The sequence below is a fragment of the Thalia democratica genome, chromosome 1, assembly GCF_965202585.1.
Source record: "Thalia democratica chromosome 1, ktThaDemo2.hap1.1, whole genome shotgun sequence".
Taxonomy (NCBI): Eukaryota; Metazoa; Chordata; class Thaliacea; order Salpida; family Salpidae; genus Thalia; species Thalia democratica.
Window position 1 is genome coordinate 67,375,115 of NC_139165.1, and position 21,266 is coordinate 67,396,380.

Sequence of the window (21,266 nt, forward strand, 5' to 3'; positions counted from 1 at the left end):
ATAACAGTTGTCGATTTCGAAAACTTATGTAAAAGTACCTTTATTTTTACAAAAGTATCTTAGAAAACTTCCACTAGGCAGCAGCAAAGTTTGACAATAAACAAACAATTAGTTACACTGTAAGCTAAATAATATGTATAGCTATAGTAAACAGTTTTTATGAATGTTTTCTTATTTATGTTTTCCTAGATAACATTCCTGAAATACATTTTAATCGTTTAGAATTCAATTACAGTAAAAATTAAAAGTGTCATCAAATATTATAACTACTATTTTTTATAAAAAAAACATCTATAGGCATTCTTTTTTATACAACAATGTTAATATTTGTTGTTGTAGAGGGAAGAGTAAACTGATGTTTTTCTACAGTAAAAAAACAATTAGCAATATAATTAAAAAAATTATAAAGTAGTTTTTTTTTATTTGTATTTTTAAAGTTAATTGTTATAGAAAAATTTAAGTCCACTGAAAACTTTAAGTGTCTGAATTAAAAATAGATTCTTTAACTATCTTTACTTTAATGAAGTACACTTGTATAAGTAACAACTGCTAACTGCTAAAAACAAAAAAATATTCAAAATTTACTTAACTAGTTGTTTAAGTTTAATATTCATTTGTTTTTCTTAAACCATAAAGAATATAAAGTGAAAGCAGTAAGTTTTTTGTTTGTAAAGTTTAACAAAAGTGCATCTTTACTTATTTTTAGAACTAAACCTCTTCAAAGAAGAAGTATCATTTAATTTAAAACTATTTCAAATGATACAAAGTTGCAAAAGTATAGTAGAAGTTGAGAAAGGTGTTTCTTCAAAATGTACTAGTAACAAAATGAACATTAAATCAAGTCCTGAAAGCTACAAAGAACATAACAATTTGATGAACTTTAAAGTATTCAGGTTTGAAGTTGTTACTTTAATTTTTAAAGCTGTAAATAAGTTAACAAAGTTCAATAGAATTTATATTTATTGTAAATAAATATTTTTTGACTAGTGTTATAGTATATAATACTTCATAGACTGCCATAGTTTTAAATGTTTTTATTTTTTGGAATTAAGTTTGTATTTTTAACAATTAGTTATATTTTAAGCATGTTCTACTTAAGTTTTCAAAGCTGTATTATATATAATGCAAGAAAATAAAATAAGAGAAGAGAATTTATATATATTGCAAAGAATAAACAACTAAAAAAGCTTTATACTTAAAAGCTTAACAAATATATAGTTTAACATAAACTTAATATAATTTAAATATATACAGAATTTATCATAAAAAGTTTAAACAGATTTAATCTACCTATTTCTCTAGTCTAGCTATAATTTTCAGAATGCATATAACAAATTAGATATAAAACAGTAAGTTGCAATTTACTTAGTTATTGGTTTTATCAATTTTTTTATAAAACGTTTTTAAAACCTTGTAATAAGTTGAAATAAAGTTATATAGGCTACTTAATGACAATGTCAAATTAAATTTAACTTAATTTCTAAAAACTGAAATCTTTACTTATTAATTTTATTTTACTTCGCTAAGATAGTCTTGAACTTGCTTAACTTATTTTAGCTTTGATAAGTAGTAACCTTGATTTTTATACATTTAGTCAGGTTAAGTAATTTTGAGCTTACTCAAATTGTAATTAAGTTTGAAGAAAAATTCATTCTGTAAAAAGCCATTTCTTTTATTTTAAGTTTTTTTACTTAGCCATGTCAGTAGAGTATTTTTGAAAAGCCATAATATTTTTTTCCTCAAAGTTCTTGTAGCAGTTTTAGCTTTAAACACATAAAACAATTAAGCTAAATTATAAATGTATACTTTAAATATGTTCAAATCATAAATCATGTAAGTATTTAAAGTTTTATGTTAAATTTTCCAAAATACAAGTAGTATACTAAAAAAAAGATCTACTTTTTACAAAAGAGTGTGTATTGTATATATGTCTAATATGCACAAATAATTTCACAATTTAAAAAAAATAAATTATGATACAAATGTAAGTTAACTTTTTATTTAATTACTGATTTAGTTGGGTTAAACACAGACATTGTCGAATAATAACAAGTCAGTAAATAATATTTTCAAAATGGCAGTTATATAATGTAAGTATTACCCAACCAAAAATTATTAGAAAGTTTAAAATGAATACTGTATATTTAATACACAAAAATAAATACATTACGTTTTTACAAATATAGTTAAATCAGTATTGTGTTTTAAATTTTTCAATGTTATGGATGAAACTTTGACTATTTAAATATTAGTAACTGATATAACTGTTGTTTTATCATAAATTCATTATATTGAAAGTAAACAATATATATTACAAAAAACAAACAGAATGGAATCTGAAAAATACAAAGAGTTTAAAAAAGTGAAGAAATTGAACAAAATAGAATTGTTTTACTGTAACCTGTTTAATTCATTTCAAGCTTTAAACAAGTGCTTTAAAAAGAAACATCCAAGGTTGATAAAATATTATGAAATAAGTGTACTAATTCTTATATATATAATTTGGCAATGTATTTTAAACAAACTACCATGCAATGTAATCTTTTTAGTTTGATATGTTTGAAAAACTGTTTTAGTTGTTGAATTTAAGAGTAGCTAAATAGGTATCTTTTAATGTAAATAAACCAAAAAGTTTTCGAATTTATCATACTTATTTATTGTATTAATGTTTTTTTTTAATTGCTAAATTTACTAATACAAAAAGAATTAAAAATTTGTCTGTTTATGTATCAAATTCTGTTCTTAATACTTTTTTGTAGATTTTTCAAATAAAAAGTTATTTTTTTATGTTATATTGTAAGTGTAATAATTATGTTTACCAGTTTCCATGAACTGTTATTAATATTTTATTTATGTATTTATGAGAAATAAATAACTATTTTACTCTCTTTGCATTTGAACATATTCTTTGTTTATTTTTGTTCTGTACATTGAACTTATTGAAAATTTATACTACATTTTTTATTAGTATTTGTAATGAACTTACTAGGCAAATTTGTATAAAACTACTAATTTTATAGTTTAAACCATATCAACTTGTTTCGTTTTATTTTTGAAATAAAAGTTAACATACTTTATAGAACAAAAAAGCAACTAAGTATTGATGCATCCTCTCATCATTACAACAATAAAAACTTGTCAGATCCGTGTATTGACAGAAAGTTTTTAGCTTATGTTTACAATGTTTTAATTGAACTGGTTAGTGTTAATTAAAAAATAAAAATATATAGATTTCACTAATTTTCAAAGATGGTTTTTTTTTTAATGTTTTAATTATATTTAAATTGTAAAATATTATTTTATTTATGCTGAATCATAGTTAATATATTAACTTTCTGAAAGTATTTTTAAAAGTCAAGGTTTCTTCAAATCGAGCCAAATCAGGCTAAATCTTCTTTTTTTTTGAATCATTGGCAAAATATCCGTTTCAAATACGTAAAAGTTGCTAAATGTCTAAAAATTAAAGTTTAAGAATAATTTTTTGATATGATTATTAAAAGGTAAATTTCTTTCTAAATCAACATTTAATTTCTTGGACAAAAAGTAGGGAAACTTTAATTCAAATGCTTGAAATTTTCTAAGTTAAAAAAATTGTTGCAGTTACATGACAATTAAAGTTTGGAACACTCTAATTCTTATAAAATTTTCAGGGGACACATAAAGTTCTATTTTTAAATTAAAATATAATCCAAATAGGTTATAACACTTATCAGCTACTTAATTACAGCTAAACTAATGTGCTACATCAATACCATCATAGGTTATAAGCCCAACTGGGTGCTGGCCAACAAATGAAAATGTCAGTACAAATGAAGGCATGTCAGTCTAGAATAAAAAAAAAATTGTGTAGAAATGCTGATAAAAAACTAAAATAAAATTGTATCTTTCAAAACAAAGCATTTTTTTTTTATTCATTTGATATTTTGAAACTTTATTGGATATTTTGAAAATTACTTATGCTATTTTTACTTATTCTATAATGCAATAACTAGCATTATATTTTTTTAAATTCTATTCTTTTCACCTAATCCTTTAAAAAACTCTTAGCCAGAAAACGTGAAGAAAACAGTTCTATTAGGGATGAGTAACTGCTTGCTGCAACAAAAAAACACGTTTGTTATATAGTTTATGTGTTTTATACTTTTTATGCTACGTTTTTTTTTGAGTTGTTTACAAAGCTATGAAAGAAGTTTATAAAGTTTCGTATGAAAGTAATAAATATAATAAGAACAAGTGTGTAAGAAAGTAAGCAGAACATGATAACTTTGTATTCATTATTTAATACAGTACTTTTTTGAGTTTAAGTTAATATGTACGATTTATTATTTTTTTTTTGAATAGAAATACTACTTTGTTTAAAAGTTCTTGGTAAATCTTGAATGTTAAGTTTTTTTTTTTTTTTTTTGTATTTCTATTTTAAAACTTTTATGACAGTAAAAATTTAGAGCCTGAAGTTTTTCATAGGTTCATTCTTAACTTTTTTTTTTAAATATTGTACTTTAAGTAAAAATATTAAGAATTTTACTGTAAGTATTTTTATATGTAGACAAACTGTTTTTTTTTTCTTTTCCTATTTACTTTCTACGTAATAAATGCTTGCTTTATTTCAGAAATATTTTATTAATCATAATTGATACTTGGCTGTGGTCAATTTATGGAAAATTACCTAGTGCTTATTTAAAATATTTTTATAAGTGGCTATTTGTGTACTGGTGTTTTTGGTTCAGTGATTTTGCGAAAACACTCCACATATAGAAAAAGCTCGTTTGAACAGTGTGCGTTACCAAAGGCAGAACGCACGTTTTCATAGCGACTTTATATTGGCGCAGCTTTGAACTTGAATTAAGTCTGCAGTTGTTTTTAAGAAAACTTATCTGTTTTTTGTGTGTCACTTCTACTCTTCGTGTTTTGTTTGCGGAATTATGTTAAAAATACAAGCTCGTAAATGTGGGTTTTTAAAATGTTTTATTTAATAATAATAATATGCTACACAAACTTTTTTAATATAAAAACAGTTTTATATTTTTGTATAATTTTTGTATTCTTTTAACGATAACACTAAGCAAAATAATAATCTGAATCCATTTAGAGAAACAATATTAACCTAAACTTTAAAAGACCAATTTCACAAATATATTGTATTTAATAAAGTTTTAACATTTTAAATACGCATGAAAAGTTGTTTAATTGAATGACAAAGTTATAATTGCAGTTCTTATTATTAAATTTATAAATCCAGATAACCAAATTAAAGAACGTTTTTTTATTACAACATAATTAGAAAATTATCCTTTTTTTTTGTTTTTACTGCCTATCATATTTTGTTGTGAAAATTAAATGTTGGACTTAACCCATTTCCAAACCTTTCTACAATGTATATTTAAATAGGTTTAACTAAAGCTTTAGTACAAGCTGACCTTTGCAATTTTCCATAGTTATAAACTCCATATAATTTTATTCTGTGCAAGGTTTATATGTTGTTTAAAGTTTAATTAGTTTTTATTTCTAAAGTTATTAACACTTTAAATTTTGCTGATAATTACTTTTTACCCGAATTAAAAAAATATATGTATAATAAAGGAAGACGAATATAGACTCATTGAGAGCATACTACATGTTGATACAGAATCCAATGTTTGCTAGTTGTGATTCGTACGTGGTCTTTGCCCACCTCCTCAAGCAAATTGCTAATCTCAATTCATCTTCGAAGCTTACTCTTTCGCAGTGGCTAAGAAGGTTTATACAATTGTTTAATTGTTTATTTTATTTTTATCAATTTCGACTAATTTTGATTTTTTTGATATCATTGCCATAAAAGCTCAAAACTGATTGTACATTGTACTAAAAAATTAAAGTTAAACTAGAATTACACAATATATTTGAATTTTTTTTGATACTTTTTGTGTTTGTTTTTTTATATGGAATTAAAAACAGTTATCATTCATTTTTTTAGCTCGTTAAACTACGCTTTAACTTCACCATAAATCAAAAATGAATCAATAATAGCTTTAGTGTCATAAGAATACTATTGCAGAGTTCAGTCTTTAAAATAACTATGTAAAACTTTATAGATTGTCTACTCCAAAGTTTCGTCCGATAGTAGAAAGTTTGCACAAATTCATCACAAAGTCGATAAGCTTACTGCGACAAAACGACAAAAACCTCACCAAGTGGTGGCTCCCTTCAGCGCTTGATACTCTTCAATTGCTTTGTTAGTTTTTTTTTTTTGAAATATCAATGTGTTATATAACCTTGCTATTTTAAAAGTAAAATATAAAATAACTCTAAGTATTTAAAATGTTCTTGGCTCTTGAATAGGATCAAAAACATTGATTTAAATGTTTTTAATGTAAATAAGCAATTCAGTTGTCAATATTATAAGTTTGCCGATGATACTTAGTTTAGTAGAATAATATCTGGAATAAATTTATTTTATTTTGGTTATACCATTGGTTTAAAGCTTGATTGATTGTTTAATTTATTCTTTTTAGACTTGACTAGTAAAGAAAATAACATTGATATTTCAAAGTTGTTTTATTTTATAGTCTTTTGCAAAGTTTTTTCGCTTTAAAGTTTTATCTTAATTATACATTAATTTTCAAAGCTGTTATTGGTTTATCATTATTTAAGTTGTAAATAAGGAGTTTTTTTTCAAAGCAAAACAAATTTGAATAACAAATATATGCAAAATCCGTTTTACTTTATATTTTAAAAAGTTTGTCGAACTAAAAAAAACTTAATTAGTAACTATTTATAAAACATATAGTACTTAAGTATATTGAAAAAGTTGTGTCTTTATAAAATGTTTTTTGCCGAATATTAAAATGTTTATTATGCATATAAGGACATTTAAAAGGAATGATTACTTAAATTATGATTATTTTCTAAAATTTTTGTTATGATTTAGCTTAGCTTAAAACTTTAGCTTAAAACTTTTTCATTTCGTTTTGTAGTTTTTATTTAGTAAACATATTTTATAAGTATTCAACGAAAAATATCTAAATCTTTTAATTAATGAGTTAAATACAGTTTTTTAAAAAGGTTTTATATTGTAGCTTATATAGAAATTTTAAGAGCTTAATATTATATACTTGTAAGTTTGTATTTTAAAACAGACACATCGAATAATTGCTTAAAACCAAGACTAATTTCATTCCGTGAATTTTATAACAACTCTATAAACCAAATGGATCTTCTAAAAGAATTTGACCTGTGGAAATTCAGCACTAGCTCTTCTGAGTTAGTATTATTTAAATTGTTTCTGTATGTTTGACTTTATTATTTAACTTGAGCCAAGTATGTGTTTTTGAAATTTTTAGTTTTAGTTGTAGAATTGAATATTAAAAGCTTTATTTTAAATATCATTGGTACGAAAATCTTTTATAGAAACATTTCTAATTTTTCGTATAGGTAAGCAAATTGAGCTTCTGTTTCGATCAAATGTAAGTAAATAACTGATAAATGCAAGACTGAGAAGTTCAAAATTGATTAAAAAACATTTCAACACTAAGCATTTTAAAAGTTTTGTTGCGAATTACTGTATTAAATAATATTTACAATTATTTTAATTTAAAATTTATATAATTAAAATCGTAGGTTTAATTACTGCCAATACCCATGCGCATTCACGCTGATATCGAAACAACGCATTATAAAGCACGAGCAGCAATCTGAAATGATCAGCAACGCCAAAGACGAACTCGAAACACAACTTCGCAGGTTCGATGCTTTTACTGCAATTCATTCGGTGAAGCTTTCCAAATTTTTATTATCATAAATATTTAACGCTTAAATTGTTTTAGAGCTAAATTTTATTTTGTAGGAACTGCGAAGTTTAAGTTTGAGTTAAGGTTTCCCTGTAATATTTTAAATTAATTCAACAAAAAAGTTCTTGCATTTGCATGTTTTTTCTACTATTATTTGTTGTTAGAGACAACAATCTTAATAGTTTTAATAATATATTTTAGAACAAACAATATGTATTTTGTTTTAAAATTTTCAAGTAGTTTTGCATTTATACTTTTATTCTCCATAGTAAATGTGTGTACCTTATATCATTATTATTGTTTTGCTTAATATAAAAGATTTATTTATGTTGACATTTTTTGTTCTGGCGACGCATATATAGTATCTTGTAAAAATTAGAAGCGAAATACATCTACAAAGTGTTATAATAAAAAAAATAATTTGTACTCAGAAAATTTTTTTATTTTTGGACGAGATGTTGTTTAATAACTGAATTATTGGGTTTTTGTGCTCATACAAAGTATATATATATATAAATCAAAAACATGTAATTTTCAAAGCTTTAAATTAAAGTAAACGTATTTTTCGCATATTTTACACAAAAGCTGTATATTTGTATGACTAGATTTTTTATACGTAATAAAATGTTAGATTAATTACAAAAAAATCCTATAAATATCTGGTCAATTTTTTTTGAATATACTTTTGTTAACAAATATAATTTAGTTCATTGTATAAATATTTGTTCATGTTGTTAGGCATCTTTCGATTGATTGTTGCTTTATGTATATTAGATTTTATCGAATTATTCTGTATTACATGTTTTACCACATTAAAGTTTTCTCAAGTGTTATAAATAAAAAGGCACAAGGTTAATTATACACACAGGTGTATTGTACAAATATGATTGTAAATTTCAAGCTAATAACTTACTTGAATACTTGTTAAAATTTATGATAACTTTTACATTTACAAATTTAATTATGGTAATCGTAGTTTACCATTTTGATATGTAAGATTACAAACTTCCTACCTAATAATTCAAGAATAACATTTTTAAAACAAAATCGTATGCAGCTATTTTAATTATATACTTGGTTTAAACTTTCAAAGCAGAAGAGTTAACACTCAATTGTTATTTTATATGCTGGAGCATGTTGATAACTTTAACTAATATTTTTGTTTTATTTGCAAGATTTGATGCTTTATCCGTGTTTCATTAATTGGACAAATACGAATATTTATATAAAATTCAGTTTATAAGCAATATGAAAAAAAAAGCTTTGTACTAGAACAGTGTCAACATTTTTACTTTAACTCTGTGCACCACAACTTTAGATATTTTTTATAATTGATAATTTTATTTTCAAATTATGACAATACAGTTAGATCGATTAATTTTTAGCCAGCATAGAATTATAAATAAATATTTAAACACGGCTTTACTTTATCAAATTAGTATTCTTTGACATATTGTAGGTCTATTTTGAAACGATAACTTAAATATTAATATTCTGTTAACAAGTAATTAAGTTTCTTCATTTGATGTTTTTATTTAATTTAATTTATAGATAATAAAGTTTAACAAAAGTAATTTAAGTATTTAAAATAGAACAAGGTTTAAGCTCCCATTTTAAATTTATTTTTTGCGTATGAATTTATAATATAGAGGTTGCACTTAATTTATAAAATGATATACAGCTGAAAAAAAAATTATAAATGTCAATACATTTTTCGTAGTTATCTTTTTTGTTATTATTTCATTTTTATATTTGGATAAGCTTTATTCTAGTCTCTGAAGCTGTTTTTCAGCGCAACGGCGTAGCATAAATAAAGTTTAACATAATTCATTGTGTTTAAGTCTATTCATTGAAATGTAGTGATTTTTATCAACCATTAAAAGTATAGCTTGCATAAAATGTTTTTATAAAATCATTTTGAAAGCACCAAAAACTATTTTTTGTGCTTTAAAAAAATATTTTACTTGAATATGTGAAGTCATAATTTTTCAATATGAACATTGCAGAAGACCTTCCAGATTGCCTTCAACGGACAAGCTCTTCCTCAACATACAAGTCCGAAGAGATCATTTGTTGCAAGATTCCCTCGATCAAATTTTCCTGTGTGTTTTTTCAATGTACTTTGTAATGTTTTTTAAACAAGCTTCATGTTTTATTTATATAAACGATAATTCAAATTTAGTGGAAGTAAATTATATAAGTTACTAGGGACACACTCGTTTCCAAACCGCGCACAATTCCCACCCGGATCAATTCAAAGTAAAAATTAAGTATAAAAGAAAAAAGAAAGAGAAAATAAGATAATATTTTAAGAAAAAAATACCGACCAAGGGTAAAGGTTAGGGGTCACAATTATAAAAAAATATATATATAAATAAAATGTTTGAAATTTATTCGGGTATGAATTGTGCGCTGGTAGGAATTAAGATTATACCAACTTATTATTAGAATAGTTATGAATTAAAATTATAGAACTAATTACAACAAGAAAAAAAGAACTAATTATTATAAAACTGCTTGTATTCGTTCTTATACTTAAATTTGTTGTTTCGGTTTAACGTTTTTCCATACACAACCAGTTTAAAGTGATATATTGCCAAGGAACTTTGTTTACAAAATTTACAAAATCTGAAAGCTTAAAAATAAATTATTAATATATTCCAGTTTTCGCAGAAATTTAAGATATCATATAGTTTTTGAGATATAGTCAATTTTATAAAAATTTAAGTACAGACATTTTTTTATTGTTAATACTCTCAGAAATAAAAAATCACTATGAGTCTACCTACTTTTTAACTTTTATGCTAGATAGTTCAAGTTTTTGAGAATATTTCTTTAACAGTTTAAAAACTCACACGTATTTGATTGGTAAAAATAAAAATAGACCAAAACTACAAAAAAAATGTTTATGTTAAAAACGTAATTTTTTCTAAAAACTAAAAAAAAATCATATATCTCATTTCAAAACTAACTAATTGAAATAAGCTTTGACCCCTTATAAAATACTGTTTGATTAAACGTTGTAGAAGAAGACATGTTTTTAATGAAATAGTATAAGTGCAAAATAAGATCAAATAGTAAATAACAAGTAAAATCCTGTTTGTGGATTTAAAATATTTATTTTTGGTATGATAAATATATATTAATGTATAAGTTTGAAAACGGCATTATGTAAATTACATTTTTGTATTGTTGTTATTATTATTGTTGTTGTTTATTGTACAAGCACTAGATCAGAACACGAGATACTTACACAAAAGCACACGAAGAGAAAAGACATAAAAATAAAATAAACAATAATGAAACACACACAAAATGAAACAAATAAATCTAATAATTAATAACATTAAAAAAACTATTTTATTCTAAAATAAAATATCACAGTTTACCGAATGTATACTACGGTTCTAACTAATTGCAAATAGTTTTTTTAGCTTAAAATAGTTAAATAATTTGAGACTGCATATATAAAATACAATTTTCAACTTAAAAACAGACACAAAAATGATTTGAAGAAAAAACTACGAGTAGAGTTTGTAGGAGAACCTGGTTTTGATATGGGAGGAATCACTAAAGAGTGGTTCCTATTGCTGCTAAGACAAGTTTGTTTGATCAATTTTTGTTGAAATTAGTTTTTCATAAGATGAAAACTCTACTTAAGCTTAAAACTATTCGTTTCGTGTTGTAGATTTTTTGATATAAACACTTAGATAGATAACAATCAAATGTTTTTATTATATTTTTTTCATAAAATCATAATTGGAAACAGATACAAGTTTTCTTTTAATTTACTGAAGTACTATTTTTTAAACTTTTTGAAGATATTGCAACCAGAGTACAACACTTTTGTTTACAACAAACAAACCAGATGTTACTGGTTCGCTCATAACTCTGCTGACAACACTTCTGACCTTTTTCTCGTTGGTGTAGTAAGTTATGCTTTCAGTTGAACTTTGTTTTGCGTTATAAAAAATGTCGTTTGTTGATAATTTAGCTAAAAGTAGTTGTTTCAATCTGTGTTTTTGTTTTATCATCAGTTCATTTACTTTAGTTTACTGTATTTAAAAACTTTATTTGGTTTGTTATTGGTAAATAGTTTGTTTGGTTATAATATTTATGCAATATTTTTAAGTTTTATACCTTTCCTAAAAGGTATATTGTTTTTTCTTCAGTTATTGACATTTTTTTCAGTTGCTCGGGTTAGCAGTGTACAACAACATCACACTGCACATGAGGCTGCCACTCATCTGCTACAGAAAACTCCTGTCCATTCCATCCAAACTCACTAACAACCAATCAGCAGTCGGAAATTGCTCACGTGACCACTCCAAACTGGGTCACGTGGATTGCTCGCTGCATGATTTGAACTTGGTCGATCAAGTAAGTTGTGTTATGTGATTGCTGAAAAAGCTATTAAATAATGTAAAGTTTCCTTAGTTTTTGAAAAAAAAGGTTTTTTTACAGTTTTTAAAAGCAAGCAAAGTATTCAAATGTTGATTCAAAAACCTCTGTTAATAATAAAAAAAAATAATTAAAAAAAAAATTCAAACAAAAGATAAATTAAAAAACGTGCAATTGAACCAAAAACATATCTTACAAAATATTGTAGGAGCTCGCGCACGGATTAGAGGAGCTGCTGAAGTACGAGGGAGACGTGGAAAGTGATCTTCACATGAGCATGGAGACGTGTGAGGAAGATCTGGGTGCAGTGAACACGGTGCAGCTGGTTGCTGGGGGCAGCGAAATCCCGGTTACCAATGACAACAGGGAGGAATACGTCCGCCTCATCGTCGATCACAAGCTCAACAAATCCGTTCACAAGTGAGAAAAAATCAATTATATACACAGTTTAGACTAGTGTACAGAAAGAGCGCACTGAAGGTCACTGTAGATAGAACTTTTTAGTTGTACATAAAAGTCAGTATTAATGAAGTATGTTTTATTAAGCTTTCTTATGCTTAATAAAATTGGATAACTTGTTTTTTTTGGTAAAACTGTAGTATAGGAATAACATGTAAACAAATTTTAGCTTTAACTAAGAATCTTATTATAAAATAGTAATTCTGAAATATTTATTGTATAAAAAATACTTTTTTGTAAAGACTTTTGAACATTTTTTAATTGTAGGAATGACTATTAGAATCAATGATTCAATCACAGGCAATTTATATCTTTTTCACGTGGTTTCCACACTGTTTGTTCATCCGTGGCTTTATCATTTCTGTGCGCTGAGGAGTTAGAAGTTCTTATCTGTGGAGTTGTGGGTTTCTCTATATGTGACTTGCGAAAGTTTACGACTTATAAGGTATTTTTGATGTTTATACCTTTTTTAAATGTTCGCTGTTAAAGCTTTAATTGTATAAGTATTTCAAAACAGTTTATATGACTTTTAGGGTGTAAAGCAATCAAGCTCAGGCTTGCTTTCTGATGCACATAAAGCAGTTTATAAAGTTTTAAGTTTTAATAAGTTAGTTAATTTTTCATAGTAATTTTTTATAGTGAAATCAAACCATTAAGTTGTAAGCGGTTAATGTTTATTATTATTTTTCAAATATATAACAAACATAATATTTTGAACTATTTTAGTATTTTTCCTATACAATACTGCAAAATAAAACTTCTTTTTTTGCACTAAAAATTTGTTTCAAAGCATAAAAGTTTATACATAAAATTTTGTTTTGATTGAAAAATATATTTTCAACAGGGATACACTGAAGACGATGAGACAGTGAAGCACCTGTGGCATGTTCTTTCCACTATGACGTCACAACAGCAGAGAAACTTCCTGCACTTTTGTACGGGAGGTGACAGAATTCCAGTAACTGGGTGGCGTGAACTGAATTTCACTGTGATTAAAGCGCCCATGTCGACAAATATGTAAGTAAAACTAATTGGTAAAATGTATTTATATTATATGCATATGTTATTACTATTGAAATTTGTTAGTGCATATATCGAAATCTTTAAAAAAATACTTTTTTATACACTAAATTCAGCTGTTGAGTGCTTATTTTTAAATCACTAGTACCTATTAAGCTTCTACAGATTAATTTTTTAAAAATTTAAAAGCTTAGCTGATTACTACTTAGTTTATTTTGTTAAAATTAGTGATTTACCGGTTTCACACCAATTGGATCCGGCCAAATCTTTTATTTTTTTAATATTTAGATCCAACCGGGTCTTGATTTTTAAATAAGAATTTTAAATGTCCTTAATTTCGATCCGATGAATCAGTAAAGTAGTTTAAACAGTAAGATAAAAAACATTATATATTGTTCTTAGAAGTTAAAAATTTCGTTTAAAATATTTTCAAAACAGAAAGCACATTTAGGTATCCATTATTCAATTTTATAAGTATTTAGCTGTATTTCGAATAAATGTTAGTTTGTTGTTATTTAAGGTTATATATTTCAGTTTGTAAAAGTATTAAAACTATTAAAAATTAAGTAAAGTTGTTGCTTTAAAATTAATATTGTATCATTTATGAAATAAATTTTATATTATACTAGTACAGTTATATTTTTTATGTCATTAATTATTCTAATAGTGTCATTTTAAGTATTATTTAAACAAAGTCAATAAAAAAAAATTAAAACGTTTAGAATTTTTTACGCATTAGTTTTCTCATTTCCTTAAAAACAAAGTCACGAGGTAATAAAAAAAATCAGTGAAACTGAATTTTTTTTTAAAAACAAAAGTTATAAAAATTAGGTAATTTTTAAAATAAAGTCTTTAATTTTTTGTTTACAAGTTTATGCAAGAAGGTTTGATAAACATAAGCGTCATTCAAACTATTTTTTTTAAAGTTATCGGTTTGCATACCATAAACAATTTATAAACTAACTTTAGGCTACCGATGGCTCACACTTGCTTCAACCAGCTCATGTTGCCTCCTTACAAAAGCAGGGAAAAACTTCAAGGTAAACTTCTTATCGCCATTCAGCACTCTGAAGGTTTTGGATTGGAATAAGTACTAACGAAAACCTAATTTAACGAAAGTTCTAAGCTAGAGCTTGATTTTATTTATAAACTAGTTTGTTTGGAACTTTAACAAATGTTTTGACGTGCTCTATTTATTTAGATCATTAAGTTCGACAAGTGCATTTTAGCACTTCAAAAAAGCTAACACTAAAGTCATCATTGTTTTTGTATAAATGTATGTTTTGAGCTTTTGTTTGAGGTTCCAGCAATAATTAGCAATACCTCTGAGAGACCTGAATCAGTTATGCTTGTTTTATATCGTTATTGCAATCTTTTTTGTTTCGTCAAAACTCAGTTTATACACTTTTTTTTAACGCTTTACACTTCATTCTGATGTTTTCGTCCCTCAGTAAACTGTGTCATATATTTCATGAAGTTTGCATCGACTTTACCAAGTTCTTCTTATTGCACGTTCTAAAAAATAATGTTTTTCTGGCTAAACTCTGAAAGTTTTCTTTTAGCTTATGATAAAGCAATTTTGTACTTTTTATTAAATATATAACAACCGTGAATATAGTTTATTTCTATACATGTATGTATTTTACTAAATAATCAGTTTTAAATTTAATTTAAAAACTGAAAGTGTTTTTAAGTTAATTCTTAGTTGAAACAAATAATAATCAATTTTTAATAAAGTGAAACTTGTTTATAAAATTATGATTTTTTCAGTTTATTCATTGTATTGCAGCTTTTTTTTAAGGACTTAGAACATCAAATTAATTTGATTAAGTTAACTGTAAGTTTTAAATTATTGATAAAATTCAACTAATAAATTATTTATTTGTCGAATTTTTTCTTTTTCCAAGAATAAAAACTTTCACACGTAAAAAATTAGTTTATTTGTATTGAAAAAAACATTTAGTTATTTTTTTTCAGATACCTAAAACTTCAATATTTTTAAACTTAAAAAAACTAACAAAGTTGCCACTATTAAAAATTAAATATTTTCAAAAAAATTAAATTAACAATAAATAAACACTTACAATACAATACAGTAATCTTCCTGTTTTGTACCTAGTTTAAGCCGAAAATGTTTGTTTAAAGTTAAATTTGCAATTTTTATGGTACTTTTTAGGTACGCACTTCCTGTTAAGTACGTGTTTAGGCTGTGTTCAATGTGCGTACTTAGTAGAAAGTTTACTGTTCTTCACAGCTTATCTTTATAGTATACCTAGTGTTTGTACCATTTCAAAATAGACATTAACTTTTTAGTAGAGTATACTATAAGGAAAAAATATTGTTTTTTTATTCAATTGTTTAAACAAAAGCTATATTTTACTAGTTTTAAAAGATATTCGAATTCGGGGAAATGTAATTGTAGAACAATTTTAAATAAATTCTTTACTAACTTTAATAAAATTTTCAAGTATTTGTAAAAAAATAACTTGACCTGTTAGTACTAAAAATTTTAAAAGAACATTTAAACTTTGACTTAACGAATAGCAAAAAGTTAAGGACGAAAAAATTATTAACATTTTTAAACATTGCACAACAAAAACAGTTGAAACAAAAAATTATAAAGTTTTGACTTTTCAATAAAAAGCTTTATTTAATTTTTTCCTGGTAGGATTTCCCATTTCTAATAACTTCAGCTTTATTAACTTCGTAGACTTGTGATTTTTTTTGCGACAAACCATAAATAATATTGCAATAAAAAATTAAAACGACTCTCCCAGCATAATTAACTTTGTACTTGCGACAGAGATTTAATTTTTTCGGTAGATGTTATTTAGTTTGAAGTGGTCGGTCTGACCATTGTATTTTTTTGTGTTTACTTCTGTACGTGTTTAGGATATAACAGTTTTTTTGAGCTCATGGTAGTGTTTAATTTTTTTTTGTAATATTTGACCCTTAGTAGCAATTGAATCATGCTAGTTTTTACTCTGCTGTGTATTGTTTTATAGTTTGTTAGTTGTCATTATATTTTTTTAATGTCAATAGAACTTTTATCATATTTTGTAGTTTTATTTTTCGATTGTTTTTTATGTTAGTCAATAGTTAGACTATAAATGGTAGGTGTATTTTTTTGAATTTGGTTTGGACCTTTGTTTAAGACGCTTTTATTTTACCTGAAAAAGTGTACTACTAGCGTTTTGAAGTTTTATACCAGTTGTTTTCTTATTATCCTTTTTCAGTTGAGAAGTTTGCTGAAAAATTGTTGGTTGTTGCAATTTTTTAAATTTCTGTTCTGCTAATACGTTTACTATCAAAACTTGTTGTTTAGTATGTTTTAATTACTTTACTGTTGACTTTTATCTGATTTATCTGATTTTTTTGATTTAAACTTTTCCCATGGTTTTTAGACTTTGTTTCCAAAGAAACAGTTCTTTTTTTCGTAGGCACAAAACCTATGCATGAAAATATGTACCACAATTAAACTTCATTATTTTTGATTCATTTACATGTGTTAGTTGTTCAAAGTTTATGAAAATTTTGTAGCACCATCCTTTTCCGGGTTTACCGTTATAAAACATTTCTTCATTAGTTTTGCTACAATTGTAATAAGCTCCGTCTTACCAAACACTACTCTTAACGTAATTTTTAGTAGTGGTTTCCAAACCGCCTACTACTAAAAAAAGTGCATGTACAGTTTTAATATTGCTGTCTTTCAAATATCTAAAACAAAGTTTCCTAAACTATTTTTTATAAGGCCCCTTTGAAATTTCTCAAAAAACTAAACTAAAATTTGTTTTTGCTGTTCATTACTAACTCAAGAATATCTAGTGTAAGTTTCTTATGTCCCCTCCTTTTACAACTTATGGCCCTCCTAACTTTGTAAAATGGCACATTTTGGGAAGCCGTGGCCTAGTAAAAGTTTCAAAATTTTCCATAACATCTGGTGTAAGTTCCAAAACTATCCTTAAATATGCCTAAAACTTTTTTTTGTCTTTCAACATCAAAACAGGATATCTATTGTAAGTTTCAATTAATGGCCCCTTTACTAGTCATTCTTTATACCCCTTTGGCATCTTTTGCAGCTTATAGCCCCTTAAAATTTTCAAATTATGACCCGTATCTAAAACCTTTAAAATTTTCAACGTCTTTTATAGACAGTAGGCATTAAAAATTGCTTTTCTTTTTAAGCATTCTTTTCATAACTCCTTATAATTAAAGGTTCTTTTTGTTAATTCAATTTTTTTATCTTTTTCATAACTGTGTTATTTTAGTTCAATGAGAATAAACAGCTAAGTTCAATAAAGTAGCGAGTTTGCTAAAGTTGTTCCCAGTTCTTCTACTAAAAATTATTACAGCATACCTAAGCAAAAATGAAACATCTTATGAATCAGAAGTTAAATATTAATAAAGGCTAAGTCAAACTTTACTAAAAGTAAACATTTATACTTGAAATTGTTTAGTTAACAAAAAAAAGCGCTAAAAGTAATTGCTTCTAGGACTGTAAGTTTAAACTTGATTTAACTCTTACTTGTGATTTTAAATTAAAAGACAAAGTATAACACCTTCGAATCAAGTTTCATAGCAAAAATTTAAATTGTTTTTAGATAATGTTTTCAAATGATTACCATATTTATTTTAAATATAAAATAAATAACAGAACAGTTCTTTTTGAAAACTTGAATTTTTTAAAATTTTACGAAGGTATTATTTAACGTGGTTACATATTTTATTTTAAATTTTTATTATATGTTTTTAAATTATAAAATATATCAATTATAAAAACAGTAATTATAAAAGCATAGCCAAAATTAAAAGAAATAAGTGTGCATAAATTACATTTATATATAAATTTTAAAATCTTTATCAATAATCTGGAAAATAAAACTCATAAATTGTTGTGGTTTAAAAGGACTAGCGTAGATGACATGAAATATAGGTGCTTATGCACACTGAATTTTCAAACAGCAGCTTTGAATATTTTTTGTAATATTCTACAAGCTTTAAATGTAACAATATTATTTTGGTATACTATCAAAATCCACCCGCGTTCAAAATCCACCCGATTTATTTTTTTATTTTCTTTATTTATTAACTTATTTCATATATTTTTTCGTATTTTTAAAATTTATTTTTTATCCATTTTTCACTATCACTGTAACCCCTAACCCTTACCCTCGATCGGTGAGCGGTTTTCAAATTTGACTGAGTGGATTTTGAACGCGGATGGATTTCGATCACGGTTGGATTTTGAACGTGTCCCATTATTTTATATTTCAATACTTAAAAAAAATTTTTTTTATAGTTTTATTATACTTAGATACTTTTCTAGAAATGCTAAAAAGTCTATTAAATAATTTAAATAGTCGTGTCCGATTTTTTTTTCAAATAAACTTCAAACGCTATGTATTGTAAATTTAAAATTTTTCGTTTGTTTTAAAAGCATTTTGTTTAGTATAGTTTATTGAACGACAAAAAAAAGCGCTCAAAATATTTGGTCCTAGGACCTGGTGCAGAAAAAACCTTTTCGGTTATTGAGTCGCACACCACGGATACCTTTTAAAGTCTAGGACAATAACATAATTTACAAAGTTCAAATAAGCTTCTAAGAGATTATTTAAAAATTCAGTCAAGTTGTTAGTAATTGTTTTAAATCTTGTCGAGTAGCAATCCTGTTTAAGCACTCAATACAATCAAAAAGATATAGAAAGTTAGATATTGTACTGCAAAACTGTTACAATAAAAAAATTTGCTAAAACTTATGAAAATTGGCTGATAAAAGTATGAAGACAAAGACATAATTTTTTAGTCATTAGAAAAAATTAAATCAACTGTTCAATGTTTTATAAATTTTAGACCTGTGTTAGTAAAAGTTTTTAGGTCAGTCTTTAAGATTGATAGTACTAATATTCTTTACTTTAAAATTATTACTTAATTAAAATCTACACTAGTTAAGAACTACACGTTAGAAGTCCTTAAAACGTTTTTCTATGGTACTCTTTGTCCTTCAGAAAATATATTGCGTTTAAAGTTTAAAGAAGAGTATAATAAATTAATACTAAATATTTAAAAATGATAACCTTATAATTGACAAGATTTAGATAAAACTTAAAATCAGTTGATTTAAAACATTAAAAAAACGTTGCTGTACTTATTTAAAAACAAGCTTAGACTACTAAAAATTTGACTGTATCTTTGTAAAAAAAAGTTTCTTTTATAATAAAAATATTTAAAAGTTTGTATCTCTAAGAAGAAGTCAATAAAATTATAAATCTTATACTTTTTATAGTATTCTATCGATTATTATTGCCGATTTATTGCTAATATAAAATTTGAAACATTTGTTTGATTTTATAGTCGTTACTCTGCTGCTCAATTTTTTTAATGAATAACTTATAAAACAGCGTCAATTTTTGCAAAAATTAAAAATTAAAATTTTCTTAACAAAAAGGTAACAGCAAAATATGAATTTTAAGTAAACTGTTTAAAAAAAACATTTTCAACCGCTTTTTATTACGTTTGTTCCAGTTTTTTCAGGGGTTGTGAAATAGGAAACCAGTCAAATCACGCCCCTGTAGCCCATACCAAAACCAAATAATAGAACCAATAATATCATTAACGGTTCCAAAAACCTTGATAACATGTTTTATAATATCACAATAAGCTTATACCAAAATGCAACAAACAAAATGAGTTTCAATCATGTTGAATTGGATTAAATCTTAAGTAACTTTATTATAACAACAACGATAAGACCAAAAAAAAAGTAAATACCCCTCCACATTCATTTTGTAAATCAGTTGAAATTGGCAAACGCAAAGTAGAATTATTAGACAAACTTTTATAAAGAAATCATATACCAAAAAATATTAAACATAAGTTATATAAAATTACCATATTGGTGCAAACCAGGCACGTATCTAGGTACGTTTCTGCAAATCTACAGAAACGTATACGTGCGAAAAAAATTGCTGTTATTTCGTCCTGAAAAGCTTAGTATTCATTTATGCACTCCTGAGAGGAAATTTTGACATATATGTACTCTTAAACAAATTTTTTAAGTTTACTAGATTATTTCTGAACTATTAGTGATGACTTATATTATATTCCTTGTTTTTCATAACTTTCTCTACATCAATTTTAACCAAAGTCAAAGTTATGTTTAATGTACCACCCTAATTTTTACAAAAAGCTTTTTTCATTTGAAGTAATATTTTACTGCATAGTAATATAATTATATTTTTATCTATAAAAACTAATAACATTTGCTTCTTTTTAAACAATTTTCAAAAATCCCTTAAATTATTTGGTTTTATTTTTGTTTTGTACAACAACCTATTTAACAGTTTCATAGTATTACAAAATATTAACACTAATTTTTTGATACTATATTCTTAATTTTTATCATAAACTTAACTAAATGTTATCAATTTTTGCGTTCATTTTATAACTTTTTTAAAGAATCGCAGCTTGACAACCCGTTCAGCGGTGAAACTTAGTAACTGACTAAACTTATAATATGTTTATTTTAAGTTTCTAATTAGCTTTAACGTAAGCAGCATAAAAGTTAAGCATGGTTTAACTTATTCAAAAACTTTAATTAACAAATAAAATAACGATTTATAA

At 25.0% G+C, this 21,266-nt stretch overlaps 1 protein-coding gene across 2 annotated transcripts; it reads left to right on the forward strand.

Annotated features, from left to right (window-relative positions):
- Nucleotides 1-710: 710 nt before the first annotated feature.
- LOC145830090 (putative E3 ubiquitin-protein ligase HECTD2) lies at nucleotides 711-15,459 on the forward strand. Of its 2 annotated transcripts, XM_082938010.1 has the most exons (16): nucleotides 711-893; nucleotides 2,329-2,454; nucleotides 3,081-3,198; nucleotides 4,048-4,112; nucleotides 5,581-5,736; nucleotides 6,072-6,211; nucleotides 7,116-7,239; nucleotides 7,597-7,719; nucleotides 9,773-9,868; nucleotides 11,263-11,368; nucleotides 11,588-11,695; nucleotides 11,958-12,146; nucleotides 12,376-12,587; nucleotides 12,927-13,071; nucleotides 13,471-13,643; nucleotides 14,616-15,459. In XM_082938010.1, the coding sequence occupies exons 1-16, from the start codon at nucleotides 757-759 to the stop codon at nucleotides 14,734-14,736; spliced, it is 2,139 nt and encodes a 712-aa protein (XP_082794136.1). In that variant the 5' UTR covers nucleotides 711-756; the 3' UTR covers nucleotides 14,737-15,459. The 2 variants fall into 2 exon arrangements, with proteins under 2 accessions (XP_082794136.1, XP_082794217.1); XM_082938091.1 differs by lacking the exons at nucleotides 3,081-3,198; nucleotides 4,048-4,112.
- The last annotated feature ends 5,807 nt before the right edge of the window (nucleotides 15,460-21,266 follow it).

Coding starts and splice junctions, on each gene's coding strand:
- LOC145830090 (XM_082938010.1), top strand. CDS start 757: ATGATACAAAGTTGCAAAAGTATAGTAGAAGTTGAGAAAGGTGTTTCT. Junction 894..2,328: donor ATGAACTTTAAAGTATTCAG/GTTTGAAGTTGT, acceptor AAAAACAAACAG/AATGGAATCTGAAAAATACA. Junction 12,588..12,926: donor CTCAACAAATCCGTTCACAA/GTGAGAAAAAAT, acceptor ATTCAATCACAG/GCAATTTATATCTTTTTCAC.